This window comes from Tubulanus polymorphus, chromosome 1 (assembly GCF_964204645.1).
Source record: "Tubulanus polymorphus chromosome 1, tnTubPoly1.2, whole genome shotgun sequence".
Lineage (NCBI taxonomy): Eukaryota > Metazoa > Nemertea > Palaeonemertea > Tubulaniformes > Tubulanidae > Tubulanus > Tubulanus polymorphus.
The window spans coordinates 20,691,656-20,708,106 of NC_134025.1; the positions used below are offsets into that span (position 1 = coordinate 20,691,656).

A 16,451-nucleotide genomic window follows, 5' to 3' on the forward strand; every position below is an offset into this window, starting at 1 on the left:
ACGTCAAAAAGACAGTTGCCGTTTATGCATGGCAATTTAATTAATAAACAAATATCTTTCCGAAGAAGAAATACATTTTGATTACGTCGTGTGGATTTCAAATTGACTTGTCATTATTGTTAACATTGCCAATGATCCAAAAAAGCATCAATTAGTTAAACGAGCTTAGTCTATTACTCCAAAATTCTATGTATACTGAAAATAACGAATTCTAGAGTTGGAGTTATCAGCTCCAAGAGGCTTCCAACCTAGTATTTTTGGTCTCAAGTCAGATTATAGCAGGGAATTGTCTCGCACAATATGCCCCAACGAAAAGCCATTTTAAAAACTAAATTCGTTTACATTTATTGAATAAGGGTTCGAAAAAACGGTAATGTGATTATATGATACATAATATGTTAAACAGCGAAATATCGAATATAAACTATTTCTTCGAAAAGTAGTGAACGACTGAAACATTTGAAAATAGTGAATTGTGTTGGCCGCTGCTCGTCCGTAAGCAGTTGGTATTTCCGAGTGTTTTATATTCCCAAAGTAGTCTTGTTGTTGCTGGTCGGCGCGGTTTGTTTCGGAAACGCCAACATCCATTATACATGCGCAGCGTTTACGTGATTTGTTTTGGCTCAAGGCACACATACAGATTTTTTTGTCGTCGTCCCTAATTACGTTTGAGACGCGCATGAAATGGGGGTAGATCCAATACTTTTTAGATACATGTATATGATACTACAATATAATTGTGTTTCTCAATGTATCCTAGAATCCTAGAGGTTGTTATCTTTGTTTCAATCAATGCGTTGGAAATTGAATACATCGATGGCCACAATGACGGCTTCGGGAGTTCGCAGACGATACTCTAGTTGAAAAAGGTAGTTTTTTCTGAAATGGCACCGTTTTTTTCCTGTGGCATTATGATATCAACCAGTGTGCATGACTGAATGGTACACGGTGGCAGCACCTACGTAGCCCTCAATTCAGCAGCCGCGTTCGCCAGTTCAGAAATCATAACAGTAACCAGTGATCCTGTCACTGGTAGCTCATCTCACAGCTAGAACGGCGAGTAAGACTCTGTAATGTGACATCGGGCTAGACGCTACAAAGCGTGAAAATGAGGCCTAGGATGACACTGTTTTTACTACTCGGAATTCTATCGACATGCTTCCAACAAGGTAAGGTTTAAATACTAACAACATCTCAAAAATGAAATGTTAAAATTCTTATATCGATGTATATAATTAAATCGTGCTGCGGGATAACACAATATTGTGATACTATTGTAACGTTCTATTTTACCTTGGTTCTTGAAATGATCAGCTGCATAATTGAGTTACAAGAATCTTTTGAAGCACTGTACAAGTTCAAACCTTCAATCGAAAATTGACGAATTCATCGTCCAGCGAAAAGTCGAAATAGTCGGTTTAAGTTCCCAGTGATTTCTCATCGACGGGGCAAGGGATGGCTCAGCTGTAAATGAATATCAAATCAAGACCTCTTCGAACGAAATTATCGAAAATGGCAATGATGATATTTTCGTAAGGAAATTGATAAAAAAAGAGAGAGATTACATGAAAAGACGAGAGCATTTGTGTGCGTCTGTGTTGTAAGTAGCCAGTTAAGCAACTGTTTGGGTAATGTGGACGGTAAAAAGCTATGAGAACACTATAAAAAGAATACCGGCGTTATTCATGTTGACAGCGGATTCTAGTGGATTAGCAAGGACGACGTGTTTTAGATAGTCATTAGTCGTAATCTGTTAGTTTCTCGGGTCGACCCACCGTGCTATCATTCACATCACATCTCAATACATCACCCAATCGTGTTACAAACGGCGAGTGGTAGTTAAAACCAAATAGGAAGCAATACGAGAACGCATAATGAATTCAATTTAAATCGAAACCGCTTAAAGCGTGTTTGTAAAAACGACCCTGGGATGTAGACCTTTCTGACCTTGAATACAATTGACAGAACACACGGACTCGAAGTCGGGATAAAATCTTTAAATTATTTGAAATTTAGTGTGTATTCAAGATGTTTTTATACAATAAAAGATGATTGTAGACATCAGATATCTGATGAATCGGAAATTTTAGATCTTTTAAGATGTAACGGTGTTCGGAAACTAATGATTTCAATCTATTTCGTGCAAGTACAAAAAGCGAAAATCTACGGAGCCCCGGAGATTACACGGTGAAATATAAATATTTTTTTTTCTTGGCGGAACGAAAAACCTTTCGTTCGAACGAAAAGATTATTTCGCTCCAACGAAAACAATATTTATTTTTCACCGTGTCACCTTAGGGGCTCCGTAGATCCTGTTATAATCAACTTATTTCATGTGACGAAACGAGAATCATACAATAAATCGGCCAATTTATACATTCAGGTTTAGTCACGTAGATTAGTAAGATGATGGACATTAGGTACGTATAGTCATGGAATCGGTCTATTACTGCCAAATGATTGTGTTTGACCACCTGCATGGATACAGGGGTCAGGGGAAATTCGAACGAAAATATTATATCGTTCACCATGTCACCTCCGGGGCTCCGTAATATAAAAAATGTGCCAGTTAGTTCGGTGGTAAAGCCCTATAGTGGATCACGGAGGGGTGGTGATCACGTTGTCCATGGGTCTGTCTAAAGAACATACCTCTAACCACCCTTTGGTTTTTCCTTTCGGGTGAAATATAGAACCCGGTCCGGGTTTTAGCTGATATCGAAGATTACCTTAAAGTGGGGTCGAGCCCCAAAATGTACAATTGACAACTACATTATTTTAAGCCAGGACAGGTGGATAGCATTGAAATGTGGGTGACTTTTGTATTCACCCTAGAACTACAGAGATCCCCCTACACTTGCAAACTCAAAATACTAGAAGGTTCCAAGTGTTTTATCTTTCTTTGAGATGATCAAAACTATATTTTTAATTTGTTTCGTAGCTCTTTTTGACGATTTTATCGGAGAAAGTCTAATCAATCACATGAGAATCTACGCAACACGCATACTCGCTTGCCGCAGCTTCATGATAGAATCTCAATATCTTCAGTTTAACAGACATAATTCTGTTATTTTCACATTTTATTGGTATCATTTATCACATTCTAACTTACATGGTTAACTCCTTTATATCTTCAAGATTATAATGGTGAGCAGTTTCCAAAAATATATCTGATAATAATTACCGTATAGTGCTGCCATCTATGGCCTGTACCAGTGATTATCGTCTTGTTATTGCATTGCAGATTTATCTTATTCAAAGTATTTTTTCGATGAATCAATGGCAAATAACAGTAGACTGAAAAATTATAAAATACTTCAATCTTCAGTGCCCGGTGGCTCTTAATGGCTTATAGTTCGTTAATTTCGTTACATTTTACTCAAACTGTCGATTTCGGACGATTTTCTTCTCATTTCGCCTGTGGCCTAGGTGACCGAACACTACCGCACCTAGCAGTGGCGGCAAACATTAAAATCATCTGAATAGAAGTACTCTACAACTGAGTAGAGGGGTAATAGATAATAAATTTTGAACCATAGTTTTAATTTCTAAATTGCAATTTTTCTGTAAAAACCATAAATGTGAACAAAATTTTATCAAATTTTAGTCAAATATTTTATTCATACAAAAACAGATTTATACAGTTGATCATTCCATACCTTGTACATGAATAACTTTGAATGTATTTTTATTTGAAGTGGTTAATGAAACAAGTGGTTATGATACATCACAGCAGAGAAAAGCGCGTCCATCAATATAGCCTAAAAATGATGGTGGTGTTTTTTTAAATAATCTTCCATTCTTTGAGTTGTCTAGTCGATAATGAATGCACTGAAAACCTTAGTGTCGGTGGTATATCGCTAGACACACACGGACTCTAGCACACGCAGTATACGAGCGCCACGCTCAGGACTGGGTGAAGTCCTGTAATGAATCATTCAGGTTGCATCTTAAACACTAAAATCAAAATCGGAACGAAAAAACCAAAGGGCGGTTAGAGGTATGCTCTTTAGGCAGACCCGTTGTGTTGTCCATAGGGCTATAACGTGTTTCCACGTGATCCCACGAAATATTCTTTTCTCTACGACATCAAAATTCCATTTCATTCCCTCACATTCGAATCGGCACTGATTTAATGAAAGGTAGAATGAATCACGAGACGTTGTACGCGCGCATCTCTTCTCGACGTATTGAACGTTATCTATCACTCGCCACTGATTTCTAGGGAATCAGAAAATTATATTTTCTTCTGGAACAGGACTCGTATCATATAGATGGAACTACCCGTGTCAGCACTTCAATTAATTGCATACCAATCTTGTTAAGTAAGTTTAATAGCAATGTGAGGGAAACCAGAAACCATTACGCAAAGTATCATCTATAAGGCATCAATCCGGAGATACTTTGATGATTAGATGATTTTTTTTTTATCTCGAACGTCTAATCAGTCTGTTATGATACATGAAAGATTCACTCAACAATCACGAACAATGTACTTAACGAGCTTTGACACGACAATGCTAGGATGTTATAATATGTACTGTAAGCTCACTTTCTATATGCCAATAACTAAAATCGCGCCACCGAGGAGCTGTACGATCAAAGTATATTTTCATGTCAAATTTCGAAAATGTTCGTATCAAGCATGGTTTCACATTTCATGTAAGGAAGAAGAGCCATTAACCTGATGAGTCGAGATGATACACACTATCCGTGTAAGATGGATAATGAGAGATATCCCACAATGATTCAGTCAAAGATGAAAAGTCTTGAATAGAAGAGTATATCTTGTTTTTGTCTGATTACCCCTTAGTTTGTCTTTGCCTTATAATCACTCGGGCTTCGTTTTTAGATTACTTTAAACTTTCTTTATACTACCCCTAGTTTGTCGTTTGCCTCCTTTGGTTTCTGTTTTTTGTTGTTTAATTACTTTTATCTTAATCCTTTAATCGTAATCCTATTGTCTGATTCTTGTATAAATATTCTGTTATTTCATTTTGTTTCTCAGTACGCCTGATGATGGCTGATAGTGTTAAGCCGAAACGTTGCTCAAAATATATAATCTTCTATTCAAGAATTTTTCGTTACCTCCGTTAACCAACTGTCGCAGTATTTATTCACTGTCAAGTTCGCTGTGCTCAGAGCAGGCATAAAAAGATTAGTGATACACATTATCGAGTAGTTTTGAAGTAATCACAATTTTGAAGAAAAAATTCGTGATTTTGTATTCGTTAAATTTGTAGAGTTGAGATTCGAGAAGCGCGTAGCGCGTATTCCAATGTCGAATTTGCATGTCGAAATTGATCACAGCATAACGCGTTGAAACTAATTATTCCATTGCGTTAAACAGCTCTTCGGCGAAAACACGCTGCGAGCGTCAAAAAGCCGAATCCGAAGAGTTTAAAAATCCACACGCTTTCCGGATTATAAAACACGTTAAGTCCTAATTTGGGATAATGGATCGGTTATTTTTACGTGGAAAGGCATCGCCGAGGCAACGCTGTATAATCCCATAAATCACATTCAGGTAGCTTCCCCTGCCAGCTAAACAAAATCATCGCTTCCGTCCTTTGATAATTACATCATTACACCGCCGAGCTCTTCGATCTCAGCAAGTAGTTGTAATCAGCATCGGAATGATCAAACCGCATTTTGAAATTAAGTTTACGGGTAGAGCACCAGCGATCTGCGACCTTCTCCGAGAAACGAGCACGTTCCCGGTAAGATTGCTTCGGGTTGCCATAAGTAATCGTGCAATTTCAATTTGATTTGATTACTCAAAAAACCAAATGTATCGCCCCAATAGCGAATTACCCAATGTTATGAACTTGAATCCTGAAACATCAGAAATATAGACCACGTATTATAGATTTCGATATCATGCTAAATTCACGTTCAGAAGCTATCCCAGATGCTCCAAAGAACAAGTTAGCCTAATCTTTTGCATGATTTGGGCTCTGGGAGCCACTTCAACTTCGTTGGCCAACCCTTTTCAGATCAAATGATCCAATAATCATCCCATAAACAAATATTCGTTGTAATCAAATATTTGAGATAAATGAAACGAAGATAATTTGGGAATTTCCGGTGGAAAAGACAGGCTTTGCATAGCTGAGCCAGATTACTTTGTAAAGCCAAACGAACTATGACCAGAAAGCGTAGTAGTTATAAATGGTAATATGATAACGTATATCTATCGCAGTCCAATCTAGAAGCTATAACAGGTAATACGGTGGCGTATTACTCGACGATTTAAGTGTCATTCCCGTGATGATGTACACAAACAAGCGGCAACACCCCGTCACGAGACCTCATAACAACACATCGTGTACAAAATCATTCTAAGATCGAATAGACTGAGTAATTAGGAGCCGTCAGATGAAACAACTATTTCCCAAAATGAACAACTAGGAGGAGATCCTTCTTTACATATGATAAGAAACCCGGGGAAACATCTTTCCTAAGATCATCACATATGTTGGGAACATTCTATTGAAAATAGATTGAATATCAAACGTTGTAAGTACTGAACCCAGAGATTCGACTATATGGCATTTATGAAATTTAATTTCAACGTACTTACTAGATGTTCGTTATACAGACCATGGTTACATACTTCTGCCAATCTTTATTTACCACGATATTGTTTTTAGCTATCGGTGTGATTATGCCAACGATCTTGTTTTTTGCGCCCTCTTAAGACGTAACCGTACATAAATGAGAACCATAAAAACTTTTCATAAGCCCCTACGAATGAAGAGATGTTAAACAGTCACACAAAACGTCATCGAAACATGTGCATTGTAGTTTACAACCAGCAGTTAGAAGCAATTAACCCACTTTAATACCGTAACCTACGAGGCACTGCTCGTGCTGGTTCAAAACAATAGGGTGCTGCAAACATGAAACAGCTGCTTTTTCCTATCATTCCTAAAGGCAGAAAATTTGATAATGACAAATTATTGCAAATAATATACAACCCATGGATTGACACCAGTGAAAAGTTATAACATTTACTTAATGACAGCCGACGTATTCTAGGTGATGCACACCAGTCTTATAATCATATAAAAAGTGACCATGGTGTCCCTGGACCCCTAGTTACACGAAAAATCCCCGAATACACAAACCTCCATGTCACATTTCACCTATATGTATAATTACTACATTATCCATTTTTCCACCTGGCGCCAATATTTTCTTCGTAAGTATTTTTCTTGTTTAGCTTTGTTGTCAACAGCTCTGGATCTATACCCAACCAAACTTGAACTGAAGCTTGAAACAATGAATCTTTGGATTATTTCTTTCTAACTAGGCCGCAAGAAAAAACTCTTTATTCTTAGGATTATCCGTTTGCACAATTTGCTTCGAGACGCATTTTCTCATTTTTTACGCCCTTATGCCAACATGAATCAAACAACATTTAAGTCTTCATTCACTGAAACTATGGTGCTGAATTGCCACGATCGTGTTAGCTAATATACTGCTGTGCTCCTTTCCCCTCCCGTCGACTTAAAATATCTACGTGACCGGGATAGTAATGGTAATGGGGTGTATACTTTCCTTGGTCGATGGAATGCAATGATTTCAAGACGTTTTGAGACGCAATTGCTTCTACGACATATCGGTATAGCCTACGCATATGCAATAGTTAGCAAGGACCCCGTCAAGAATTATGTTTATTTACTTATTCTTGTCAGTTGTTATTGACATAAAGGGTTAATTAATTATATTTGAAGTTAAGCCTTGCTAACTGTGTTGAGTCATGTGACGTATTCAGTATCAAACTTGTGTAGAATGCAAATTTCTGTAATAACACTCGACGTGTTAGTCCTCTCTCTAGTATAAAATCATGACAAGGACGATCTATTAGCGTTAGAATCTAATTGCAGAACAGTAGTTGCTATGTTTGCCTTGCTTGTGTTTAAACTTTACTTTTTTCGATCAAACGTTGGAGATTTGCAAGGCTAAAATGGACACAAGACATCACGTTCGCTTCGACTCCGTTGTAATTAAACGTAATGACCTAAATCATGTTTGGTGAAGATTGGAAGAGGATATGTCGTTACCTCGCTAGCTATGTAAATCAAAAGAATTGATTTCACCGATCGACGACCTGAAAAAACCGGGGTTTGCGCGGTTGTTTTCCGCGTCGATTTCTGGTGAATTTTCTTTTCATCCTGATTCTTCATTTTGCAATACTGCGCGCAACGCCTTGTTCAGTGACGTATACCGCTTTTTAATCTAGATTTTCAATCGATTCTCGACACCTCTCGGTTATCATCCTCCGGTCCCATTTGCATGCAAAATGCGTGGCGTATATTTCCCATCAGAGTAAAGTGCGTTTCCTGATTTTGCTACTAAGTAAAATTAGTTTTGGAATAATGCGCAAAATTTCTAATCCCTAGATAACGCGTATTAAGAGTATAATTATTAAATCTCATTTTGTTCGTATTGCCGGGGGCTGCCTAACCGACCCCTAAGAGACCGGGGATGCTACAGCAAATATTTTGCTTCAATCATCTGTGCGTCTTTGACGAATCAATCGAATATTTTGGAATTTAATGGAACGCATATTTCTGCAAAGTGTATCGTAACGACGGTGGTCATTGATGTATCATTTTGTCATGAATACCACAATCATGCGATACAAGCATAGCTATTATGAGCGGTCAAATCTTCTGCGCCAAAGAATCCATTTTTCTCTGTGAGCGGACGCGTAAGCCATATACAAAAAACCCCAATGCTTACCCGTTAATCATCAATCATCTGAGAAACACGGTACACTTCATGATTCGCCGCCGAATGTTGTTTGTCCGAGTGGAATAATATTTCTCTTCGGCGTACCGGCAAGAAAAACTTATCCATACGTGTTAATCTTCATCCATTGCTTAGACGCAGTAGGTTCATGGGCTTCGGAATTTTTGTTACCATAAACACTACCAATATGCGAGCCTAAATCACAAAAAGGTTACGAATTAAGACGATAACTTATTGCGTGCCGAACAAAACGAATTGCGGGATGGATCGTGCCTGGATCATGTTTAAGATTATAAAGTAGTCTTGTAAAGAACCGTTAGGCATCAATCTACTTCTGTGCTTATTATATCGATTTCAATTATGCATTCGATAGGGTTGATCGTTCTATCTCTTGTATCAACTTGAAACCATGGGTGGAGAAAGAAATTTCAAAAATATCACGGCCATTTAGAAGAGTCACTAAAACGGAGCAAAATTCGAAAAAATAGGACGCATCCGTATGCAGATTATGTCTGCAGATTACTCGACCATCAATTATCATATTCCCTTATATGCGTAACGTTACGTACGTATTACATATCCACTTGGCATACCGAGGGCGTGCGAACATGTCTTATTACTACAAACCGTTGACTGTCCCATTTTCACCGAGACATCGGAGACATACGATTAAAATTCTTATACTCAGTATAGTTTTAACCTGTCAGGTAAGAGAAAACTTACTTATTGGTGAACGAGAAATGTAACATGGCATTACAGTAAAATGTCATCGAGCCACGAAAAGACGTTTATAATTTACCGATGAGCCGAAGAAGAAATTCTCGGAATGTAATCCGTATTACTTATCCGCTTCTTGGAAACGGCATTTTCAACTGGATCTTATACATCCAGTGCTCGTGGCTTACTAAGAGGAATTTCTTGGATCTCGTTAGCTTTAGCAGCAACGGAAATTATATTTGTCATTTTCGAAAACCCGTAGTCTGCAGTGTGTCGATGTCGAGAAAAATCGCTATGGGATTTAGGCTCAGTTTTATTACTTTCATCATCCGACTCAGACCATTAAAGTTATGCCATCTGAACCAAAGCCGCACTTGTAAGCTAACTCAATTGATGTGACATGTCTGAAGTAGATATGACGGTTGTTTATTCATAATATGAACTTGGAATATGCGATCAGCTACCACGTGGCCATCGGACGTCTCTAACGCATTATCCTCGCGTACTTATCCTCGCATTACCATATCTCGTATGGGTTTATCGTGTTGTGAAATCATTTATGATGCACTACCGATGTAGTGTGATTTGATGCAGTAAAAACCGTTACAACAATGTATATACATTAGTACTTAGAATGCGTTATTTAAGGGCTTCTGTGTGAGTTGAGGTGCACTACGTCATCCAATATCGGCATTTCAAATTAGAAATAACAATATTGTGAATTAAGGCGTCTATTTTGTAATTGAATGTATTTCATAACTCTTTATTTTTGATAATATCTCAAAGATTATTTTTGAGAGGATATGCACTACGTCATCAATATATCGGGGCTTGACTGGTTGCCGGTCAATTTTATTCAATTACATATATATTTAAATCCAAAATAACTTTATTGAACTTCAATCTACATCATTTTATTTACTGTCGACAATATCAAGCAATATAATCGTTTTCAAGGCGTCAATAAACTTCCAAATTAGTTTTCTTGATTTAAGTTGCTCAGGGACAGAGCCAGGAATATGACCTAGGGGTTCACCAGTACCAAAAAAGCGGGTACTAGCCGGTTGGCTTTTGAAAGGCATGGCCCAACTCAGCTACCTTCCACGCTAGAGTGGTCTATTTGCATTTAGCTTTAGCGGGCAAGCGCACAAACTCGATGTTGGACCGAATAAGATGATCATTTAGCGTCTTAAAGGCCGGAAACGGCCAGGTAAAATGCTTATCATCCCCTAGCGCTTTATGAGTTCCTAGTTTCTCATCAGTTCTGAAACCACGCGCGTCACATACAATGTGTCTAATAAAAGTTCGAATAAAATGCAAACGCCCCCTTCAAGAAATTACTGCTCGTCTTTTGTTATAAAAATCAAAATCCATGCTTTTATACCTAGAAATCGAAGAAGTTCATCGGCGTGTCCGTAATCCTACAAATATCATGATGAGTAAATTGCAGCATCTGATTTGGCGGTTAAAGGCACAATTTTTTTGGATGATATGGACATACGACTAAAACCTGACTAGCAAATGTAACTACGACTAAGCCGTCGACTGATGGACCGCTACTGCTATTGACCTCGGAGTTTGATTTACACGCGAGCTGCCAATAGGAAATAACGTATCGCAACATTCTTTATCGGTGATAATAAAAAGCGAATATAAATCATCGGGGACCTGTGCGTGGATTATGTTTGCGACTGAAATGTAATGGAAACATCTTTCTGATCGACGCCAGCCATCGATGCAAGGCAAATCCGCCGAGTAGAAGAAGCTGCTCTTCTGCAAGAATAATTTTTATTTATTGAGTGACTTTCATCCCGGGGTTGTTCCGGTCGTATTACTTGATCTGAACTGTCATCAGCCGAACGCCGTCAAGTCTTTTGGGGCGATTACTGCCTGATGTACGTAATATCTCTATGGATATATATGATTAAAAGAGTGTGGGTTGTACAAGTACGAGCAGTCACGCGCAGACGTACTTCGGCGATCCCTTGTTATGTATTTAATTATTACATTCTCTCAATACTACCGCTAACTGAGGCACTGAAATGAATACATTCCCATGATTATGACGCAAAACATAAACGCCATAGTTTGGGCATATCGTCTGACGCTTAAGCTGTTCGACGAAGAGTGTCTGATAAGTGCAAGAAGATGTTTTACTAAAATCATATCTTGCAGGCTCGGATCGGTGCTCGGTTCATCTACACAAGACATAACGTAAAAATCTGAGGGCATAATGATAATTACAATAATAATTTGCATTAAGATCAGTCTCAAAGATATTTACACTGATAATAAAACTGACACGATGATTACCTATAAAATTAGTTCAAAGGTTGATAATGTTTTTAGGCAAACTATTCCAGGTGAGAGCAGAGACAGAAAATGATCATCGTTTGACTGCCACGTGTACAGAAATATTACCTTTCAATTGGATTAATTGTTGTTTATTAATTTTGGACGCCATTCGAACAGAGCTTGCTACAAATCAGCAACTTTTCCGCATTTTGCCCATTAAATCATTGACGAGGAATAGAGAATTAACCGATGCAATGGTTTGGTTGTACATGTGAAATCCTTTTGCCACGATGGTAGTGATACAAGGGATGCAAAATCATTCGATTTCAGAGACAAAACATGCGAACAGACTATGCAGTGACGGTATCGTTCAGAAGGTTTCACATGAATCCAAAATCAGGCAGCTAACATGTACACGCAAGACGATATAATTAATTCTGTGATAGCCTTATGCATCCGCTCATGATCCTAAATTTCTCGTTTCTCACATTTAACTTTGAGCGAGCATACTCTTGTATACACATGGAAATTAGGACCCTTCTCATTAATTGTTCTATCAGATCACAGTCTTAGCTAAAATGTCTAATGCAGTTGGCAACATTTGCCGACGCACTTTCGGCACACGACGCATAAATCGCCTATAATCGCTACTAATTCAATGATAAGGGTGATACAGAAGACTGACTGTGGCGTAATTGGGTTTCAGAGAGCGAAGGCTTACATCGTTTTAATCGCGAACACGGTACCCTTGATATCGAATGATGACGATTTGGCAACTCCGCGAGGGGGCTTGATGAAGATCGATCGTTGGGATATCGCTCGTGGTTCTAATGAAATTGTAATCCTTACTAAATCCCGATGGAAAATCTGGTCATTATCGTTAACTAAAGCGCCCATAGCGCGTAATAGGTACGGAACACGAAATGCAAAACAGTAGACATTGTTTAGCGAAACGTCGTTTCGTGAAAGGAACTTGTTGGCTTCGATCGCGAGGTCGGAGTAGCTTAAACAAGAAAAACCTACGACTATGCAATAGCCAATCAGTATAAACGAGTGAATAAACCATTTCACAGTTGCTAGCCGCCAGAGTACTTATAGAGTACATTTGTCCCGTATTGTTGGGTCATTTTTTTCTCTTTTTAAAAACTATCTGTGATGCGTGTTTTATCATTATTTCATCTGTCCCTGGATGGATTTTGATAGTTTTAGTAACATTCAAACCGCGTGAATCTCATGGTTTCAGTTATGTAAAAATCATTTCTCAAATTTGCAACAGGAGAGCGTAATAGAATCGGTGGACAGTTTTTGCCGCGCGTATAAAAATCTAGAGTACTGAACTGTGAAGTTCATTATTTTCAGAAAGAATTTTCTAAAAAAATCCAAACATTTCAGAAACTGTGCGCATAAACGCCCCCTTTCAGGTGAACTTTACAATTTTAAGATATCTTGCCTAGTTTTTATCCTATGTCTCTTTAACTGCAGCGCCCGTATTGTCATTCCTAGTTTCGGCGCTGTTTTCTATACGTGTATTTCAGTATATGGGTGTAATTTCTTTCATTTTTACTACACTTTTGTCTCCACGGTTTGTTTGTTTTTTTTTGTCATGAAATGATGTAATCACTTATCTTTGCTTTAGTGGCGCTTCTCTAAATGCTTTAGGTTTGTTTAGATGGGTTTGTACAATAGCAAAAAATAAGCATCGAAGCGCCTACGACTTTTCTTTTCGATATATTTCTTCCTCTGTATTTACTGTGCTTAAGGTGAAGACGTAGGCCTACGGTAAAACCTGTCCTAGATCAAAGACTGCTTAGATCATGATGCCTGCGATTTTCAATTGTCTCGAGTTCTCCATACTGTGTTTCCAGTTATAGTTTTTATCTATGAAATTTACCTCATCGGTTGTACCTGCACATGTACCTGCGCACCCGGTCCAGTGTGGCAGGTTTTCGTGCTCTGGCTGAGTCTAACATACTCGAATCCCCACCGAAGCAGTATGGCGATCATGGCATTACTGGTTTGAAGCGAGATCATGAAACAGACGGCGAGACGTGTGTGATGAAAATCATTATCATCCGCCGATCCATCGCAGACGATTAGTATTCTGTACGGGCGTGCGCAATTGCTTCTCAGAGTTGCCACCCGTTTTAATCAGCAGTTTGCGTCCGATAATGGCACATTCCATAACAGTGAGCGGATGTTGCTTTATTGTCAATAAACCTCTGATCAAAACCCACTAATTAAAAAATCCACATACCGATGATTATTAGTGATCACCTGCAGAGATAGATGCCCGCATTCTCCACCTTTAGTAGCCGAAGTTCCGATCATTCTGGCTTGGGATCAACAACTGCGATTCTTTTTTTCCGACGCGAACGCTACAAGAATCCCTGATCTTTCGGAAGCTTGATCTCATAAGTTCAACATGGCCTAAAAAGGAAGTCGTCTTGCTTCCAGGATGTAAACATTTGAACCGTATTACATAGTATCTGTAGTCAGGACCCTGAAATAGCTTTACTCCGTTGATTCAGTACACTTATACCCGCAAGTGTCTATAGAGTTCAACCCGAAATTAGCTACTCAAGACTAGCGACACGACTATAATTGAAACCAAAATTCTAGGGACTAGGACTAGGGAGTGACTAGTTTAAGCTCAAACAAATTGAAATCAAAATGAGCTTAGACTATCGTCTGATTTTGTCGTAAATGTGTATTTATTTTGTAGGTTTGGGGATTTACTGTTACAGTTGTAAAAATGAGACGACGAACGCTAGATGTAGCCGAAGCGAAGACGTCATCGACTGCGACTACTCAAAGGGCCGTGCCAAAAATGTTTGCATCACCATGTTCACATTTGACAGTAAGTTGATTCCTTACTGGATAGGAAGGGGTGTCTCAATAACTGAGTAGTAAGATTTTTAGGCCAACCGTAGGCTGGGCCTATTACTATACAAATGGAGCGAATTCAAATGACATGGTTTCCAGTACAAAGGGTCTTTGACTGTGCAGCTGCGCATATATCCATACAAATCATTCATTAAAGCATTATCCATTCACCACCAAACCCTATGAAGCTGAATTTTTAAAAAGGGGCTCGCTAAAATTTATATGAGCTTTTTCGTGAAAATCTGAACGCAAAGATATCTGTTTTAAAAAGCCAATCAGAAAGCAAAGACTCCTCAATGATTGGCTTAGCCGTAGAGATCAGCAGGTGTTCACCCGCGGCATCGTCTACTGTTTTACCTCCGGGTTTTATTGTAAGATTTAGAATTGTATTTCAAGATCGATTTCTGGGAAATCTTCAGTTGATTTGGTTTTTTGGGAGGAATATTTTATTTGCACTACAGAAAATATCATTGACAATTGTGCAAAGTCCAGGAAAAATAGCTTTTTCTCGAATCGGATGGATGACCTTGATATGCTAATTAGCCATGTGCTCAAACTGAAAATTCAATGAAATATTATTCTGCAAAAAACATCAAATCAAATTCAATTTTGCTTTATTGAACAAATAAAACATCAAATCCAATTCGATTGTGTTTTATTGAGCAATTTCAGAAAATTCAATTCTATTCCGCATTCAAATCAATAAGACCTAGGGAAAAGATTTATCGGAAGTATTTGTTCCTGCCAGCTCCAGTCGCTACCTGTGCTACTTATGAAAACACAATCGTATTGTGTAAATTATAGGTATTGACTCTTGAGCTGGGAGTGTATTTTGATAAATTTAACCCATAGAATGCATCATTTGCCGTTTTATGAAAAGCTGACAGGCTGTCCATAGTGCCCCTTGTGGCTCTTGTATATTGCCATATCTGGTAAGTGCGTGTTGTATGTGTATCGTTGCAGAGAACGGTAAAAAACTCATAAACAAGGAATGCGGTTCGGGCCCTTGCAGTTTGAGCAATAAACAGAACAGCGCGCTGGGTTTATGGTGTCCGGTCGGTTCGTCGTGTCCAAGGTGTTGTAACGAGGACAGGTGCAACATTAGTGTCGGAAACCGTCTGATGGCTGGCTCCGTGAGCGTATTCGCTGGCGTAATTCTCAACTGTTTACGGCGGCATCTAATGGCGTTATAAATCATGGACGAACGGTATGCTTAGCGCAGGAAGGTCTATCCATTTCTACTCGTCTAGGCTCGGCTGTCGAACTTGAAAATCATTTCTTACGCCGTGAACTTATTATCGATGAAAACGTGTTCCAGTTTTAGTGTAAAAAATGATTAATATTCTACGTGTTTGTATGTGCGTAAAATGTATGTATTTTTAATATCATGGTTGAATATCTGCATAAATACATCTATGAAACTTGTCATCTAAATGTTATTTAACTATTTTTTGTACGATCGGTGTGATACCTATACACCACGGTAATCATCTATATATGTGTGTAACTTGTGAATTATCTTACATGATGTACCGGCATATATATTAAACTAATCAACATATATATGTAAAATTGGCGATTCATTGAAAGTAATGAATCAATCTTGTTTTCGTGAAGATTAATATATTGCATATGCATCTTATTGCTTTCATCTCATTGAAATAGTCAATCGATATACAATGAATGTATATTCTATCTATATTTCAAGGTGGTATTAAATGTCGATTTGAGGAATGTCATAATTTTGCGTGTTAGTATTCGATTGCTGTCCACGTGGAAAAAAATAACGAGTAGGCCTA

The 16,451-nt window shown here is 38.3% G+C and overlaps 1 protein-coding gene across 1 annotated transcript; it reads left to right on the forward strand.

The window, feature by feature from the left end:
- Window positions 1-1,010: 1,010 nt before the first annotated feature.
- On the forward strand, window positions 1,011-16,277 carry LOC141907562 (lymphocyte antigen 6A-2/6E-1-like). The gene is made up of 3 exons (XM_074797245.1): window positions 1,011-1,169; window positions 14,492-14,626; window positions 15,616-16,277. Exons 1-3 carry the CDS (start codon window positions 1,109-1,111, stop codon window positions 15,843-15,845), a joined length of 426 nt encoding a protein of 141 aa, XP_074653346.1. The 5' UTR covers window positions 1,011-1,108; the 3' UTR covers window positions 15,846-16,277.
- Window positions 16,278-16,451: the final 174 nt, after the last annotated feature.